This window comes from Caloenas nicobarica, chromosome 1 (assembly GCF_036013445.1).
Source record: "Caloenas nicobarica isolate bCalNic1 chromosome 1, bCalNic1.hap1, whole genome shotgun sequence".
In the NCBI taxonomy this organism is placed as follows: Eukaryota; Metazoa; Chordata; class Aves; order Columbiformes; family Columbidae; genus Caloenas; species Caloenas nicobarica.
In genome coordinates, this window is record NC_088245.1 from 52,736,281 (window position 1) to 52,754,506 (window position 18,226).

Below are 18,226 nucleotides of genomic sequence, written 5' to 3' on the forward strand. Positions count from 1 at the left end.
CCTCTTGCAGTAATGAGAGTTTAATGATAATGTTCAGGCAGAAGCTTAATGTAACTGAATACCCACGTCTGCCAGATTTAAGAGGAAAAAAAGAAGTCCAAAATTTTATTCAATTCAGACAGGACAGCAGAATTACATGTGAGACTACATTTTAAATCGCAGATTCTGATAATATCATTAAGTGCTCCCATGAGTCTCAAAGTTATCATTAGCCTGGGAATATTTGGATTTCTAATTATCTTAGTGTTCCCTAATGATATTAAGATAAAACGTGATATTTTCAATATTCTCTAGTTACAGCCAGATCAGAAATATGGTCTATTATTTGCAGTCGCTATGCATCCTAAATTTTTAAAAATCAGGTCAAAGTAAAACCTCCAGAAGGTTCTTATATGTTCTTGTATGCAAGCAAAAAGGATTACCTGCTTGTGAACAACAGAAGTTTTAAAGGTAAGAAATTATGAGATAATGCACAGAATATTAGAAATAGAAATTGCTAAATCCTGTGACAGTTCCACTCCAATTCTTTTTATCTTATTAATATTGATTTATTCAAAAGAATTGCTGGGCTTTAAAAGGAATTCTGTGTAAGCAAAGGCTGTGAAGACTTTTTTCTTCCAAAAGAAGGGAGGAGATTCATGTAAAGCAGATGTAAAAGCACTAACCTGAGCATATGGGCTGCATTGAAAACGACATCAAATTCTGTATTATCAAGTTCAGCTGCCTTTTTTGCCATTTCAGCTGCTTCTATGAGGCGAGATTCTTCTAGGAGGAACTGACCTGCAATGAAGCATGTGAATGTGAGCCCACAGAAAACAACTGATGGATAATACTTCAGACAATATAGTTAGGGAAAAGAATCACAGAGGAAAAAAAAAAAATCAGATTCAATATTTTGTCATTTGTTGATCTGCTCTGTATTTCAATATCCTTAAAATGTAGTATATAGAGAAAAATATGCAATAAATATAGCAGGTAATAACTAACTGCAATATTTGCAGAATGTATTTATGAATAGTGGGAACAATACAGGAAAAACTCAACCATCAAGAAGCTCCCAGTCCCTGAGAAGCCTGCCACTTAAGAACTTGCTCTTCTACCTATACACTAATCTTCACTTCCTCAAAACAAATAAAATAAAATAACATCTACGAATGAAATACATTCCCATTTTAAGAGGCATATCTCAAAATCACATAAAAATATATATTTTTATATATATATGCAAATGTATTTTTTCAGCTGTAGAATTATAAATGATACTTCACTTTAAACGGGTTTTATATATGTATACCTCCATGAACAGGTATTTCATCACGTTTCAGCAACACTAAGAGGCAATAGACAGCTTTTTATGAGTTTCCTACATGATCCTTACCTTTCACGTAAAAAAATAGAAGATGGCTAAAATCAAGTGACTGAATTTTTACAAACGACATTGTCATAATCATTAAACCAAGTTAAAACTGAAAACCATGAATAATTTAGCATTAACCAAACTTTAACTAGAGTAGTTTAACAGTAGTTTCAAAACAAAACTTACAATATCTAAGAGAATTCTATAAAAATGAGTTTTCCTTTGAAGAAGAGGAAAAAAACCCAAACACTTTGGAAGGTACTTAAACCACCTTATTTCTCTTCTTCTAATGATTTTTTCACACCCAATTTAAAAAAAACGTGTTATTTTTGGATCAAGGAGATTTCAAAGGGTTTCAGCCATCTAGACTGCATCTACGTAACTTTGTATTTGGAAAATAAAGTATGGTGATTACACATTCCGGCATTCCATACTTCCTTTTTTATCTTACTTTGTAAAGATCACTCAACCAAAAGTCCACCAAGCCGTCACTGGCCACAAGCCTCTTCAGGAACAATATGCCAGGAACAAATTCTTCCCCCTCATGGCAAGGGATTTTCTTTTTTTCTTGCCTCCTCTCCTCATATATTCCCTGTTACTTACATGCTCATTATATGCTTATGCAGAAAATCCACTTAACCTGAGCTAGCTGGGTCTATAGGGGCACAGTGAATCCAGTGATGCTTTTGTACAATGAACACATTTGCAGAAGGAATTATCTCGTACAAAAAGTGATGAAAGACACCTTTCCTAGTTTTTTTATTTGGTTGGTTGGTTTGTTGTTTTGGTTGGTTTGTTTTTGGTTTGGTTTTGGTTTTGTTTTTCCTTACTCTGGGGATACATTTCAGCTTAGCAAGAGATGGAAGATTATTTATTCCAACAGTCACCTATATCTTAGTTATTCGGACCTGCAAAAAGTCTTGGAAAAACATTCAGGTACCTTTCCACATTCATAGCATAAGGCTTGCTTGCTTTAGTTACATCCACACTCTAATATGTTCCATCCTTTCATGCATTATGATGCTTTGTGTTCACTGTTTCCAGAAAAAAAATAATTTCCAAAAAGGCTTTATCACACAGCACAATAACTAACTAACTAAATAAAATGAAATACAAACATTAAAAGAAAACATACGAAAGCAGTTTGGATCATAAGAAATTAATTTGTCTTCAGTATAAGAAACCATCACTTGACCCATTAACGGAAGTTTCTTATGAAGGGAAAAAAACATTGAGAAAATCTACAAGTTTGCTTTTTTGGAGGGGAGTCCTACAACAGGGTATGCCATACATATAGCAGGACAAACTCAGATATTAATCTGAAAGCTCTCAGACAAGTAAATCTATCAACTACAACAAGGCAGTTCGTGTCTCTTGATTTGGGCTGGATTCCTATTTTCTTTAAAGAGAAATGTTTGAAAAAAGCTTGAGCAACTAGTATTCCAATTCGCTTCCAACAAATGAACGGAAAGAGTATCCCTAATCTTTACCTCCATGTTAAAACAAATCAGCCTTAAACTGTTAACATTAGGGTTCTTCTCTTAATGGAAGTATTAATACTAGATTAGCAGAATGAAACCCTGGGAACTGGATGTACTACTGATACATCTAGCCAGGGGGAAGAAAGAAGACATAACGTTTTAGATTTCAAGACATGATGACCATTCAAGATCATTCTCAAAAAATTATATACTTAATTTGGGAAAAAATATTTTGCAGCTTAGAATTTAAAAATAATATCAACTGGTCATGAAGATTGGTTCTGTAAAGGGACAAAACCTGCCATTATTGTTTTAAATAAAAATTACTCAAGGATTTTTAGAGACAAATCTTTAGAAACATACTTTAGTTTTCTGTATGAAATGTTTAACGCTGCAGCTCAACAGAGATATAGTCTTATGTATATTTATAACTATGCCTAATGTAATAAAATGTAACTGATACATTCTACTTCATGTGACATAATCAACCAATTTCCTGACTTCAGATTCATTTTATTAAACACTAAAATCCTTGCACTTCATCGACATAATTTCTAAAAATATAACATTATTGGAAACCATTTCAAACCAATACTAGTGGTTTACTGGTGCTCTTAAGCAAAACACTCTGTTAACTCTTAGGTCTCTAAGAGGTCTATAAGACCCACATATACTGAATATACTATGAAATGTACACATGCTTTAGATTTCTACAAGAAGTCTAATTTGGAACAGTAGAACATTATATATATTTATGTAAAAGCAAGTGCACTGCTATATGCTTTAGTTAAAAGCTTGTTTTTATTAATTATTTTTCTAGAACTTTGGTTGCATATGTTACATTAGTCTACATGGACACATGAAAAATGTCAGCAATGACTCTAAACTAATGTTTTAAATTGTTAAAAGCAGAGTTTGCTCTCCATTTACTACTGAGTCTCTAAAACATGTTTTTATTATAGGATTATTATTTTTTATAATATATTAAAGGATTATCTTTATTACAGGATTACCAAAGTTAACTAAAACCAATTGTCAGTACTGCATGACACCAGCCAGTTCTAGTTTTCCAGAAAAGAAAATTCTAGGACTGTGTATTACCATAATCATGTCTCTCCCCTGCACTAAAGGTGGCAATAACAGTGGCAATAACTCATGCTGAGGGGGTCGGCAGCAGATGATACACAGCACCCTTCTAAAACCAACTGTAGCATTCTTTACACCCAAACCCTCACAGAATACTGTCTGCAAACAGGAGAGGGGAACACTCCGTAATTGCCTTACTCATTGCCTGAGCAGAAGTGATTTAACCAGAGGCTGCTGATTAAGCATCCCCTTAATTGGATGGGCTATAAATATAATTGACTGCTACGTTCTCAATCTAGTGAAAAAGTCAATACCTCCTGAGCATACAGGTGTGCGGTGAGTTGTCCCACCCCTGCCAGCATCCAAGCACTCATGCAGCCACTTATTCTCCCCGCCCCACCAGGATGGGGAGAGAAAATAGGAAGAACAAAAGCAAGAAAACTTGTGGGTCAATATAAAGATAGTTTAATAGATGAAGGAAAGAAGAAAAGAAACAAACAAACAAAATAAACAAACAAAAAATCTACAAACAAACAAATAACCCCAACAACAAAACCAGCAAAATGAAGGAAATTGCTCACCACTTCTTACATGTAGACCAATGCCCAGCCGGTCTCCAAACAGAGGTCACTGCAGAAGCCAAAATCCCTCTTCCTCCTCTACCCCAGTTTTTATTGCTCAACATGACGTTATACGGACTAATATATCACTTTGGCCAGCTAGGGTCAGCTGTCCAAGCTGTGCCCCCTCCCAATCACCTGCTCATCCCCAGCCTACTCGCTGAGGGGACAGAGTGGGATAGAAGAAAAAGCCTTGACACTGTTCAGCAACCGCCAAAACACTGGTATGTTATCAAGGCTGGTTTAGCCACAAATCCAAAACACAGCATCATCCAGGCTGCTATGAAGAAATTTAACTCTGTCCCAGTCAGACCCAGCACAAGGTGGAAACTATCAGTTGAGAACTGATTTGCCAGGTTCTCCTGAAAGGCAGACTAATTGTATTCAAACTTCTAAACATAATTTAAGGTGCGTAAGTAAGAGGTATCCCATTTTGAAAACATTAGTCACTGTTCCTTTTAATATGATGTATTAAATTCATACAAGAATGAACTGAATTGGCTGTTTACTGCTGCACTTTCTTCATTAAAAAGCAGACTCCTGAACTTTTCCTGTCAAAGCCATAAAGACATGTTTTCCCAAGAGAAGAGCACTAGCAGGGCAGAATATTGGCAAGGTGTTGAAGGTGGATGGGAAGGTCTGATCCACAAGCCCCTCGATCCAGGAACCACTTGTGTGGGTCTAAATTTACATGCAGGATTTTCTCGTCTTGACAGGTAGCTGGCAAACTGCATGATTTATGAGACGCTGCCCAATATCACATACAGAGATTTTTTTATTGCAGGTGTCATGACTCTGACTCTTGCCAACAACATAAATTATGGTAGCCTGATTGTTTTTTGGAATCAGAATGAGCTTTTGAGAAAACAGTTTTCTCGAAGCTCTGAATCCCAGATTTTCCTTCTTCAAGGAAAGCATATTTCTCATTACTAGTCTTCTAGAACAGGAGTGGGAAACCCACAGTCCAGGTTCAAGTGTGATCATCAAGAACACTGTTCTTAGCCTGGAATACTACTTTTTTAAACATATGTTTCCACCTTTCTTTCTAAACAGCACAGAGCTGCATGTAAATGTGTAGCCAAGAGTCCTTAAAGACCTTCGACAGCAGAGAACTGATTCATTACTTCACTATTTTTTTACTCATTTTTCCCTAAACGAAGATATCTAAGCATCAGAAACAGTATAAAAGCTGAAGAATTCCGTACCTACGCCCTTGTTCAAACTTACTTTTTCTTGCAAATTGTCAAGTGTTTTTGAGTCTATATTTGACCAAAATATTTTGAGGCAATATATGCAATCTACTGAAAAATAAAAGTATATCTGTAATTTACACAACAACAACAACAAAAATCCAGTTCCTAGGAGCTTAAAAAACCTCCAACTTATTTTCATCTTTTGACAAAACTTTTAAGAAATATTAATCCACAGAGAAGAAAGCATACAGGTCTCTGTCCTGTATCTATCCTGTTAATTGTCTCTCTAAAATGATCACAAACATGTGTTAAGCATTTTAAGACACGTGCCAACACCAGTTTGAAAGCCATACGTCTGAATTGGTAGTTCTGCTGCTTTACTGTAATGTGAAAGGTATTAATTGGTTGGGATATGCCGGTGCGTAACAATCTTTCATGTTTGGAGCACAAAGGCATTAGTGCCTTCCTCTAGAATGGGCTCGACTATTCCCTATAGGGACTACAAGCTTTTATTTTACTAGATAAAAGTGCAAGTTGCAGCAATCTTTCTTTAATTGAGATGTTCTCTCTCTTTTGCTTGCTGGCAAACATTCAAAGGTACTTTGTACCAGAAAAAAGGTGGGTTTCTGAAATAGCTCGTCTTGCTACTGCTGCTTTTAAAAAGAACCATTTTTAATGTTCTCTGAATGAGAGAATGTTCTCTTACTCAAACTTCAACAACTTACACTCTTGTCCCAACATCTTCAGTAATCCAAGCAAAACCAAGTAAACTGCCTCCTGAATAAGAAGGAAAAAACTTCTAATCCCAACAAAATAGAGAATAGTTAGCATTTGCTTCTTTTAATACACGTTTATCGCCAAGTCTTCTGCATGTTATCCTCTTCAAAATAGTTTTCTCCTTCCATGGCAGCAACTTAATTAACATGAAAAGTGGATCTATCAAGACCATAGATCAAACTGTCAAATCTGTTTATAATAAACTTCACCAGAAGTTCTTTTGACACATTCAACATTAAGGATTTAAAGCTGAATATTTATTGGTACATCCAAAGAATTTCAAGTTTCAACAAAAACCAAAATAGGGATGGGGTTCCAGCTGACCCAATGCACTGTGTCTTTGAAGCACACGGCAAGGCTACAAGGTTATGTCTTGAGAACTGAATGACATCCTCACTGGCATGAGCAGAACTGCCACTGAAGTCACCATCAACTCTGCTGTGGCAATGCAGAGCAAAAGAGCAGATGCAACCAGAGATTTCTGAATGGAAAATTTCAACAGCATTCTGTGGAAGAAATGAGAAGACAGACCATGCCTCTGAGTTGATTTCCAAAGCTTTTCAGGTGATGAATCAATGTTGCAAGATGCCAAGTCAACAGACATGACCTAATGTACTTGTTTCCTTTAAGAGTTTCAAAACAGATTCATTGGCTGTGAATGAGCAGTTCCCACAGCAAGGGAATGTTTGCTTAAAGATCCTGCTTTCCAGGCCTGTTAAGACAATTTCTTGCTGGATGTGTAGGATGTGACAGGGGAAGCAAAGAGAACTCACATCAGGATCACCTAGATGGTAGCAGCTTTCTAGTTTATTTTACTGTTCCTTATATCCCATTCCATCTTTACCCAAAGCTGTTTTCTGGCTTTCTTCCTGTAAGGGCTTCGGGGGAGTTTATCCTCTGAACTGGTTCCCATTGAGAAGATTATTCCATGAAAATAAAATGTATAGAAAGACTATGCAAGCCAGTGGGTGCTGCAACATCAATACGTGCACTGGCTTAGAAAAATCTTTCTTATTAGCCTTTTTCTTCGTCTGAAAAGCTTATCTATTGCCGTTGTGCTAAATATACCATTGGATATCATCCAGAGCTCAACCAGTGATAAGAGAGAATAAATTACGTTGCAAGCCTTTGGGACTCCATGACTGAACTTGTGACCACACCTGGATCACTGGAAGCTCTCACTAAAATACAAGATTAATGATGAAAACATATAATACAGAGGAGCTCATGTTTTACAATACTACGCAAGATTCTGAATCCTATGTCATTCCCAAGACACCTGGGGATGTATAAGGTTTGGAAAACTGAAATCTGGATGGGAAAGAAGTCTCCAGTTGCACTTTTGTAGCAACTCCATGCTATTTCTTCAAAAATCCTCATAATGAGATAGCACTTACAGGTTAAAACACATGATCTTTAACAAAGAAGTCTTTGGGTGTTAGGAAAGCGACGGGCTTTTTCAGTCTCTGCAGAAACCTCACATTTTGGTAACATGAAAGAAGCATAAAGCCTTATTTCTAGCCCTGTCTCTGATCTACAATTTCTATACCACATCTCTTGAGCAGTCTAGTATATTGTGCAATCTGTGCTGAGGAAGCAGAGTCAACCATGTATTTGGGATGTCAGAATGACTGGATTTAAGGATAAACTCAAGGGAAGAGCCAGAACCATGGAAATTCCACAGGATTTAAGGTTGGTGACCTAGCTTGTTTGGAAATACTCCACTGCATTCCACACAAGTGATTGGCTCTAAAGAGAGTTTGGAATAAGTTATTATTATAGTACTTTGCAATAATACTTTTTTAATGTTGTATGGTAGCAACAGCATAGAGAGCAACCAAAAGGACTTGACACTTTATGTACATATGCCTTTGTACGCTCTTTTTTCACAGCTGCCAAGAAAACTGCAAACAAGACTTCAAATTAGTCTTTTTGGAACAGTTCAGTTTGTGGTATATTCTTGTTCAATTTCAGTTTGGAAGTAAGAAATATTGTCTGTGTTAATAGTAACTGAAGATTTTCTAAAATCAAAGTTGTTGGAGAGAGTTCTTGTAGCAGAAAGGTCGAAAGTTTAATGAAGTGTTTCTGCAAGTCGGTTACATCTCTCTTCCTGTTTTGGGTGTAGGAATCCTCTCTTCCTGGAATTAAATTAACTGATATTGTAGGAGGAGGTATAAGCCATAGTCCAAAGTCAGGATCCTAATTTGATGGCACTGTATGCTCAAGACAGAGAGACTCTTCCTCCAAAGAGCATGTATGTTCTATGAACATGTGTTATTTGAGTAGTATAAACTTTTATAACTTCTCTACAAAATCATTCTATATTTAATGTTAGTATTTCCAAAAGATTTAAAATAGCAAAAAACCCTTTCATTTCCTGCAAAGCTCCTAAGTGTGTATTGAGGAGGCTGGCAAAGTGACTTAGTGATGGACATACTACATCTGGTTGGCTTTGACCCCATCTCATCACGGAATTTAATTTCTTAATACATAATCACCATGTAGAATCTGGAGTTCCCAATGGAGCAGATGCACGCACTCTGCTTTATTTATCATTCAGCATATACTTCATTTAGCTAACCTGCCAGTCAGAATGGACAATTCATTCACTGAAATTATGGATTGTGAAATCAGTTTTATTTATTTCATTGACAAAGATGAGAACTGAACTCCCTATGGACTAGGGTGACATTTCTTCCACAGGAATAAAACTGCATTGAAGAAATGAGTAAGACTTCATTACTAAGTCATGGCTGATATTTCTCATTCTTAACAACACAAATCTGACATTTTATTTTTCATGATTACACTGTTTTCTTTGTAAGATCTTTTCCTTAAATATATAGGAGAAAAATAAAGCTATCCCAGGCTGCTCTTCAGGCAATGAAGAACAAAGACAAAAAGCTCCAGCACTGTGAACAATAAAACTACACAGAAATATTATAAATACATCACATCTAAGAAGAAAACTGAATGCACATCTGTAAATATATGTAAATTCTCACACTTGCTAACATATGTAAGTGTATGGCTTAAAGACTGAAAAACATGGTCCTTGAAAATCCACTGCTATCGTATTTCAATGAAATTTCTTTTGAAGCTTAAACCACAGCAGTTTCAAACCATTTTAAGGCTGGGACTTGGGAGTGGTAAAACAGTCATCTTTGGAGGCAAGACATATACAAAGTGATCACAGACCCAGGTGAAAATTTAGGCATCAAAAAGGGCTAAAAGTTCTGTGCTGAAACAATGATTAGAAAGGTTTAGGATGAAAGCGAAAAAAATTTAAAAAGCAGTTAACAAGTTAAGCTTGTGTAAAAAAAACCCAAAACAGCCTAAAACAGATAAAATGAGAAAATCTATAAAAAACCCAAATCCTAAATGATCACAAATTCAAAAGTGAAAGATGATGTAAAAAAAAGAATGTTTGGGAACATGTTAATCTGTTCTTCCTTCAATGAGAATTATAGCTAATGTGCTTCAGTTTTACCTAATATGACAGCTTGTTTCTCATTTTATTTTATATCTGTAACTGGGAGTGCACTGAAAAAGGCAGATGATCAATGTGAATTGCCTAATTAAGTGAATGCATAATTAATCTAATGAGAATAATCCATTTCTATAATGAAAAAGGAATCATTAAACAGTTTAGTTATTAGAACAAATGTATTATTCAAAGGAAACTATTTTAAAATGAGGTCTCAATGGTAATTAATAAAACAGTTAATTTGAACATCCTGTTGGGTTCTAGATTTCCCCATTCCAATTAAGCCATTACAAACGTAAGGGAGGAGGGACCACTGTACACACATCTTGAAACCTCACTCCTTCTTTCTCTCTCTCTCTTTTTCCCCACTTCTTTTTCATTATGTTGGAGGGAGGCCACTATATCAACTTTAAGAGGCGCGGTAGTAAAACCTATTTTTAGCAAATACGTAAAATTAAACCTACGTTAGCAGTGGTTTTGGGTTTGTTTTTAAGCAGCAAATTATAAAGGAAACAAGACAGTTTTAGAGGTAAAATGTTTGCATGACTTAAATTTTACTGTAAATTTATGAGGTTTTTTTTGCTTGTTTGTTTCTTTAAGTGAAAGCTAGTACAGAAAGCGTTCAAGAACTTCTAAGTCCTCAACTACACTGCATCCTACTAGCCATCTCAATTAAAAGATACCTAAGAATTTATTTTTCTTTCTTTTCAGACAGATGAGAACTTAAGTATTTCACCAGTTGAAATTAATCACATCTCTCTACACTGGCATGTTTTATACAGAATCTTTCTTCAGCTTCTTCTGAGATAGGCTCAGTGCAGACCAAAATAGGAGATCTTTACTTCCTTTGTGGGTGGTCAATACTGTATCCAAAACTAAATAATCTTTGGACCATAATGGCACTGGTCTGACGCAACTGAACATTCCTATGTTTGGCACATTTGTTAACAAGTTTGACTTACTGACTCTTTAGATGCAAACACGTTCTTAAAATATTTATACAAAAATTCCTTTGGACTTGGTTATCTCATAGGTATCTCTCTGTGGTTTCTCAGATTGATGCTTGGATTCATCCCACCTGACCGTAGGCATTTAATCAAGGCAACTAGGTTATAATGAGTCTCCTCTATGGTCAATGAAGACAATTTCAATTATGTCATCAATCTGTTGATGTCAGAAGCCATTGAGGTTTTGCAGGATCCAAAATGGCATACTTGAGTTAAATGTTTGAAGTAAAGTGGGATGCCTGACTGCCAATATCCTGAGTAGATGTGCGTAACGTATTTTGAAGAAAACTTTCACAGAGAGAACAAAGACAGAAATTCAAAAATAAATAAGCATTTATTAAGTTCAACTCAGTTTAGTCCAAAACTGTTCACTTTAAATCTTCTTTAAAAAATGTATATTAAAAACATCCAATTAAAAGTCTCAGACTTTACAGGAACATTCAAATCTAGTATCAGAAATAATATTCTCTCGTGGTTTAGTTTAAGAACATGTAGGTTGTGCCACAAATAAGATTTTCACTTCCAGATAATTTAATTGCACGTCTGCACAAGAAAATGCTACTTCTGCACTCTTTCCTATGTCATTTTTTTTCCTCTTCTTGATTGATATGCATTTTCTCTCATCTGTTATGTGTTTCTGGTAGTGTACCATGTATCTGGGTAGCTTTTATCAGATCACCCATCGAGACCACACATTTGTAAGACAATGGTTCTGCACAAAGTTCAGATGTTCAGATAACTAGCATATGAGAAAGGAAAAAGGGAAAAGAAGGGCAAAAGGGGAAAAGGGGAAAAGAAGGGCAAAAGGGGAAAAGAAGGGCAAAACAAGGGGAAAGAGTGAACAGGTGAGCAGCTGCCTGCATTTCAGCCTGAGAAGTGACCCTCTCTGGTCACTAGAGCAAAAGCCACTTCCCCTTATGTCCAATGAAGTGGCATCATGTCTGTAGTATGCAGGGACTTATATCTCTTCAGCTTTTCCACTAGTTCTCCCTTCAGACAGCTCCAAACATAACAAGTTTGCGAAACACTGCTTTAAACCTAAATCCACTGAAATGCAAAACCAGCAAATCACCTATACAAAACTAATCATAATACTAGTTTGATCAGAGAAATGTGCTGTGGTGGTATCATCCCAAGAAGCTACCATGAAACTGTCCTCCTCTCTTCAAACTTGTATGTGACCAAATAAGCTGACTCCTGCACCAAATCACATCTTCTAAGAATAGCTGTGGCTCAAGGCCTGAATTAACACACATTATAATACAAATGTAAGCCTCTTAAAAGATACAGAATATTGACAATTTTTACCGATAGCTTCAAAAAAGTCCAAAAGGTTAGAAGTCACAAAGAACATCTGCACATCCTGGGAGCAAAACTTATAAGCGTGTGCATGCATGTGCACTTGGAAGAAAATCTTCAGTCCATTTATTCCTGCTAATCCATCAACACACTGTTTTGTCCCAACTGACTACTCCTTTCATTTGGCTGTTCCATGAGGTATGTGTTTTTTTAGGGTTGATGCCAACTATTTTAATCTCTGTTCCAACATCATCATGCTGAGAAAAAAAGTAATCTCTGAGATTTACATGCAAAATACAGATGTATTTCCCCATAGTTTAACACCTGGCGTATAGGAGAAGGACTGTACCTGTGACAACGTGCTAAAACAAACTGAGATGTAGAGATAAAGCTAAAAGTGTTCACTAGTGACTCCTATGTGATATTTGGAGTGTCCCTAGTAACATATACTGCGGATTCCTGACCAATACAAGAAATAGGTGGATGGGAAAAGGGAAAGGGAAAAATAAAAGAAGGGGAAGGGAAAAGGAAGGCAGGGAGAAGGGAAAGAAAGGAAAGGGAGAAGGGAAAGAAAGGAAAGGGAGAAGGGAAAGGAGGGAAGGAAGGAAGGAGGGAAGGAGGGAGGGAGGGAGGGAGGGAGAGAGGGAGAGAGGGAGGGAAGGAGGGAAGGAGGGAAGGAGGGAAGGAAGGTAGGAAGGAAGGAAGGAAGGAAGGAAGGAAGGAAGGGATAATTTATTTCAAATTTTACAAAGTCCTGTGCTCTAAGTGACAAGGTGTTGAGATCACCTGCACTACATAGACATATCAGCCAATCACAGGTAAACCATATCTTTCTCATAGCTACTTTGATATAAACATGGAGTAACATCACCGAATTTGGTGAGGTGATCAGAAGTAATAAAATCAAAAGAAAAGGTTTCACCTGCATTCATCAGAGCTCTCTGTGTGTAATACTCCATGACAGCAACCTAGTGGCTGGTATAGAGAACCTTCTTGTGTCTACAGCCCTTCAGCATCACATTTTACTGTGCTGGTATTCCAAACTCCGAATAAATTTTGCCTTTCACTCCTAATCTGCAGAGCAGAACCTCTCCTATGTTGCAATAATGACCTCTGCACAAGGATAAAGAAACTACTTTTTGTATGCATGACACAATAAAAGAAAAACGTGGTGAAGTTTTTAGGGAACAATCTTAATCAGGAAGCAATGCACTATTTTAATATTGTAGTCTGGTAATGAAGATGCTAAGATATCAGAGATGAATGATGACTTGAATAACCCTGCTTTTAGTTTATAGACCACTTGAAAATGACACAGAGTGAATACTGCAGGAAAAGGCAGGAAAGTTGATGAAGGAGTGAGAGAGAAAAAGAAAAAAGTCTAGACCTGTAATAAAATATATACAATTCAATTGCTGTGATGGACTGTTGAGACCTGCCTTTGAATTTGCATGCAAATAGATTTTCTAATAACTAAGGATAGGTTTCTTAATAACAAAGGCTGGAAGGAGCTTCAGTAGGATTTCAAGAAACAATCTGCTGCAACTTTTCCTCATTATCTTGAGATATCAACTGTACTTATATCCAGTTGAAATAACACATGCTTATGTACTTAAATATCCCTATCAGATTTACCTGTAGAGGCGTAAATAGAAGACAAGGTCACTAACTGCAATGATCCATAATGCATCACTAGGCTATATTCATTTAAATACCATGGTGTGTTCTAAGTAGCAACGTATGCATTGGTTCTGTGAGTCTAACATGCAGAATTTTACACTGCATAGGACCAAACAGAAATACAACGTGTGAGCAGTTCAGACAAAGAAATCACAGAAAGTAAAACTATGGTTATTATGTGACATTAAATTTCCCTTTTGGCCACTCCTTTTCCTTTATTTTACATTTACCAGTTAGGATCAGAAGAGGAAATTAAAACAATATACGAAGATACATATAGTATGCCTGTGGTTCCCTACCTTCTTCCTTAACTAAGATGAAATTTATTACTTCTTACTATGTTTTCCAACTGGGACTACATAGCTTGCATTTTTAGATTTGTCTATTATATTATCAGCTTTAAAATACAGTAAGAATTAATCCATAAAGTTCAATATTTTTGGGTTCCTTGGGACTAATCACATCTGGAAATAATTTTTGCTCATGTAGCAAAAAACAACCCAAAGTTAGAAAGATACCTTCACATTAACTGTGTGCTTTAAGCACATGCATGGCTTAGTATGACAAAGGTATAGTCAACTTGTCAAAACCTTTTGTAATACTTTTCCATTTCAAGCCATGAAGATGCTGGGAAGGAGGTAGATGTAAGGCCCATAAATCTTCAACAAGAAGCAGACAATTTGATAAATAGACCTCATGCACACTAAAGTATAACTGCTAGTTGCCCACCCACTGGTAGCCAGCGAAGTTAGGCCAAAACTGTTAATAGTAATATTCCAGGCCATGAAACTTTGACATATGGCAATAGTCATCTTTTTTTCTTTAAGAGGGTTCAGAGAGGCAGCAATACTGAAATTCCCCTCACAGGAGGAAAGCTATGTGAAATATGAAAATCTTCACCTCTCCCTCTGCAGTGATTAACAAATTGAAATAGAGATGAAGTTATACATGGTAGACTAGTTTCTTTCCCTTTAAAGAAGGTATTTTGCCAGTAGCACTTTTCAAATCCTTAATCAGTTGGAGAGATTAACAGCAATTCTGGAGTACGTGTGGAAACCCTATCTATCTGAAACGTACCATAATGCATGTAGCAGTTTCCTTTGGTGGGATCCAGCTGAATAGCCTTCAGGAAGTACTTTTCCGCCTCACTCTTGCGTCCCTTAAAAGACAGAAAAAAGGAGGGAAAAATTACTTTAACAGTGTGTCACTATGGACCGATCATGTACAGTTAAAATTTCCAAATTCCAGGCACTAGAGAAAAACACCTAATATTATCACTAGACTTAACCGAAGTAAATATGAATGTTTAAGTGTTACAGTAAGTTTTGTGGTCAGCTCCTTTATGCTGCAGATCTCCAGACTGAGGAAGAAATTTGTCCAACATCGTCAATGTCCAAGAAGTAAGGAAGTGCTAGAAATGTATTGCAAAAAGTATTATAAAGGGTTTTGGGTGCATCAAGCTCCACACTACTTTTCTGGACAGGCATCAGGACAAGCGTTACACAGACCCAAGCTAAAATCAGAAAGGAAGGTGGAGGGAGGTTTAGTCATGCTCCTAAGGAAAAGAAAAAAAAAAAGAAAAAAGAAAAAAGAGGGGGGAAAGGAAAAAAGCATGTTTTGGTTCTGTGAAATCATAGAATATCTCAAGTTGGAAGGGATCCACAAGGATCATTGAGCCCAGCTCCCTGCTCCTCACAGGACTAAGACTAAAAGCATATGACTAAGAGCATTGTCCAGATGCTCCATTAACTCTGACAGGGTTGGTGCTGTGACCTCTTCCCTGGGGACTCTGTTCCAGTGGCCAACCACCTTATCTTAATGTCCAATCTGAACTTCCCCTGATGCAGCTTCATTCCATTTCCTTGTGTCCTAAATAACACTATACACACAGCCAACAGTAAAGTCACAATAAATGGAAGTATGTAAACAGAAAATATTTCATATTTTAATGTGGGAAGTAAAAAAATAGAAAATATTCTTGATTTTAATGTGAGAAGAAATATCTCATCAGAAATCAATTCTGTCAACTAGAAAACATAGCTGAAATAAAAAAAAAAAAAACCAACACATGACAGAAATTATGGTAAAAAGAATAGACATGTTCTAAACCACAGATTTTCTTATCACTGAAATGACCAAGCAACTAAAGTTGCATTATGCTATACAAGTGCCAGAGCAGATCCATTAGTGGTCACTACTCTTTTCATGAAGAAAATGACGATATTGGATTAGCCTAATCTGATACTCAAACACAAATCATCATCAGCTATTCAGTATGATACCTGTGACCTGTTTATCCTCATCCCCATGAAATTAGTTGCTGCGGTTTGTGCTATAAAATAGGTCTCCAGAAAAAAAAGAACGGTTAAACTTAACCACCGTGGAAGAAAGGCATTGTGGTCTGCACTTCTCAAGGTTGCCTTGCTTGGTATTTCACAGATACAAGCATATAGGCTTTCTCAAGTTTTGTGGTCTGGAAACAGACACTGCATACATCCTGCAGTATCCCACAAGTTAACACAGGAATAATAACGAGGTCTGTTCATGATTACAGCTGCTCAAAATTCTCAGTATTTCCCTCAAGGGCCTTAGAGACAATAAAATAAAGAGAGAGAAAGACGTTGTGCAGCACATCAAGAACTATATCAAGACCAGGTTCCATCAAAACCAACACAGAGGACATGTTTCCAAGAGATCATTCTGGCAGAGATACAAACAGGGTTATCACACAATATTCCAGTTTCATAAAATGAATGTTCATTGGAGGTAAGAGTTCAGCCTTATTAGTTACTAAACTTTCTTTGGTAAACCCATATACCTTAAAACCATATCCACGTGGCGCAAAGCTCTTCTCAACCAAATGGTGCAACTACACTACCATATACTACAGCATCTCTCTTCCCTGTTTTTTTTCTTTTTAAAAACAAATCAAAACAAAAGCAAATGAAAAATCCCAAACAACGACAAAACCACACACACAAAACCCAACACATAAACACACACAAAACCCCAAATCAAACAAACAACAAAAATAAACAAAAAGGCCACAACCCTCCCCCTCCCAAAAAAAAAAAAAGGACATGTAGTCCAAACTGTTTTTTCCTCATCTACTATTGCTTTAAAGGCAGATCTACGGATTAAATGCAGTTTCTTTTTTTTTTTTTCTTTTAAATAGCATACAACCATAGCTGAGAACAAGAAGTGAAGAAAAAAAATAATCTCCAGTTGAAAAGACAACATAGATTTGGGCCAGTATAAAACAATTATTTCAATTAAAACAACCAGGGGGGTAAGAGAGAGTGATAATTAAACACTAAATTTTGCATATTTAAGTCCAAGGTTGGCATTCTTAGTCTGGCAAAGTTACCGTGACATATGTAATTCTAGCCTTGAGGCCTCAAAATGACAGGCACTAAGCATATGCATCCCTAATACTGACAAAATTAACATCTACAGATTTTGCATCATGGCATTTTTTAACAGACTAACATCGTTAGTTTTAGCTGGTTGCAACCTGTGTCTATTTCTAGAACATGTAAGGACAGTTCATTGAATACAGTCACAAAATACGTAGCTTCTGCCTACAGAACTGTGACGATAAGGCCACAAACATTTCTCAAACATAATTTTCATTTACTGGGATCACCAAAAATACAGGACTGCTCTACTGTTTTTGGCACTTTCCAAATGACATATTGCACTCAGGTTCAGGCCAGTCAGGAGACCTGGAGCACATAATGATGACAGGTGCCAGCATACATAGCATCAAAGGAATGACCGTGCTATTAACAGGCTCAAATACTCATTAACAGATAAAGAGGAGAAAAATCTTACATGTTATCAGCCAAGACATAAAATGATCTGACTACAAGGGATCAGCATAGCTACATTTGTTCATGTTGGCCATCATTTTCATATATCCACATTTGTCAAAAATAAAAATAAAAGAATGAAAGCACTTTGTTGCAGAATGGCATTCTGAGGAACCTCGCATCACTCCATCCAAAATGTCCTCTTTGGTGCCATCTGTTTGCTACTAAAATGTCAATACCTCGGCATAGATTTAATACACCTTATTTTTGCGTCAAATGATACAGAATCCAATCACTTGAGAGAATCAGGCTATTTCACAATTAAAATTTAGCATTTAGCAACTTTTTCCACTCTCCAATAAACACCTTGTCTGTTATACCAAAACAGATCATCCACACTGTGCAGTGTGATTAAGACAGCAACCCC

The 18,226-nt window shown here is 36.5% G+C and overlaps 1 protein-coding gene across 1 annotated transcript in view; it reads right to left on the reverse strand.

The window, feature by feature from the left end:
• Positions 1-18,226, reverse strand: part of TMTC2 (transmembrane O-mannosyltransferase targeting cadherins 2) — a 255,769-nt gene that overhangs the window by 31,072 nt on the left and 206,471 nt on the right. Inside the window, exons 9-10 of the mRNA XM_065639501.1 lie at positions 15,065-15,146; positions 666-780 (exon numbers count right to left, since the gene is read on the reverse strand). Coding sequence (XP_065495573.1) covers positions 666-780; positions 15,065-15,146 — 197 coding nt within the window. The remainder of the gene's footprint in view (positions 1-665; positions 781-15,064; positions 15,147-18,226) is intronic.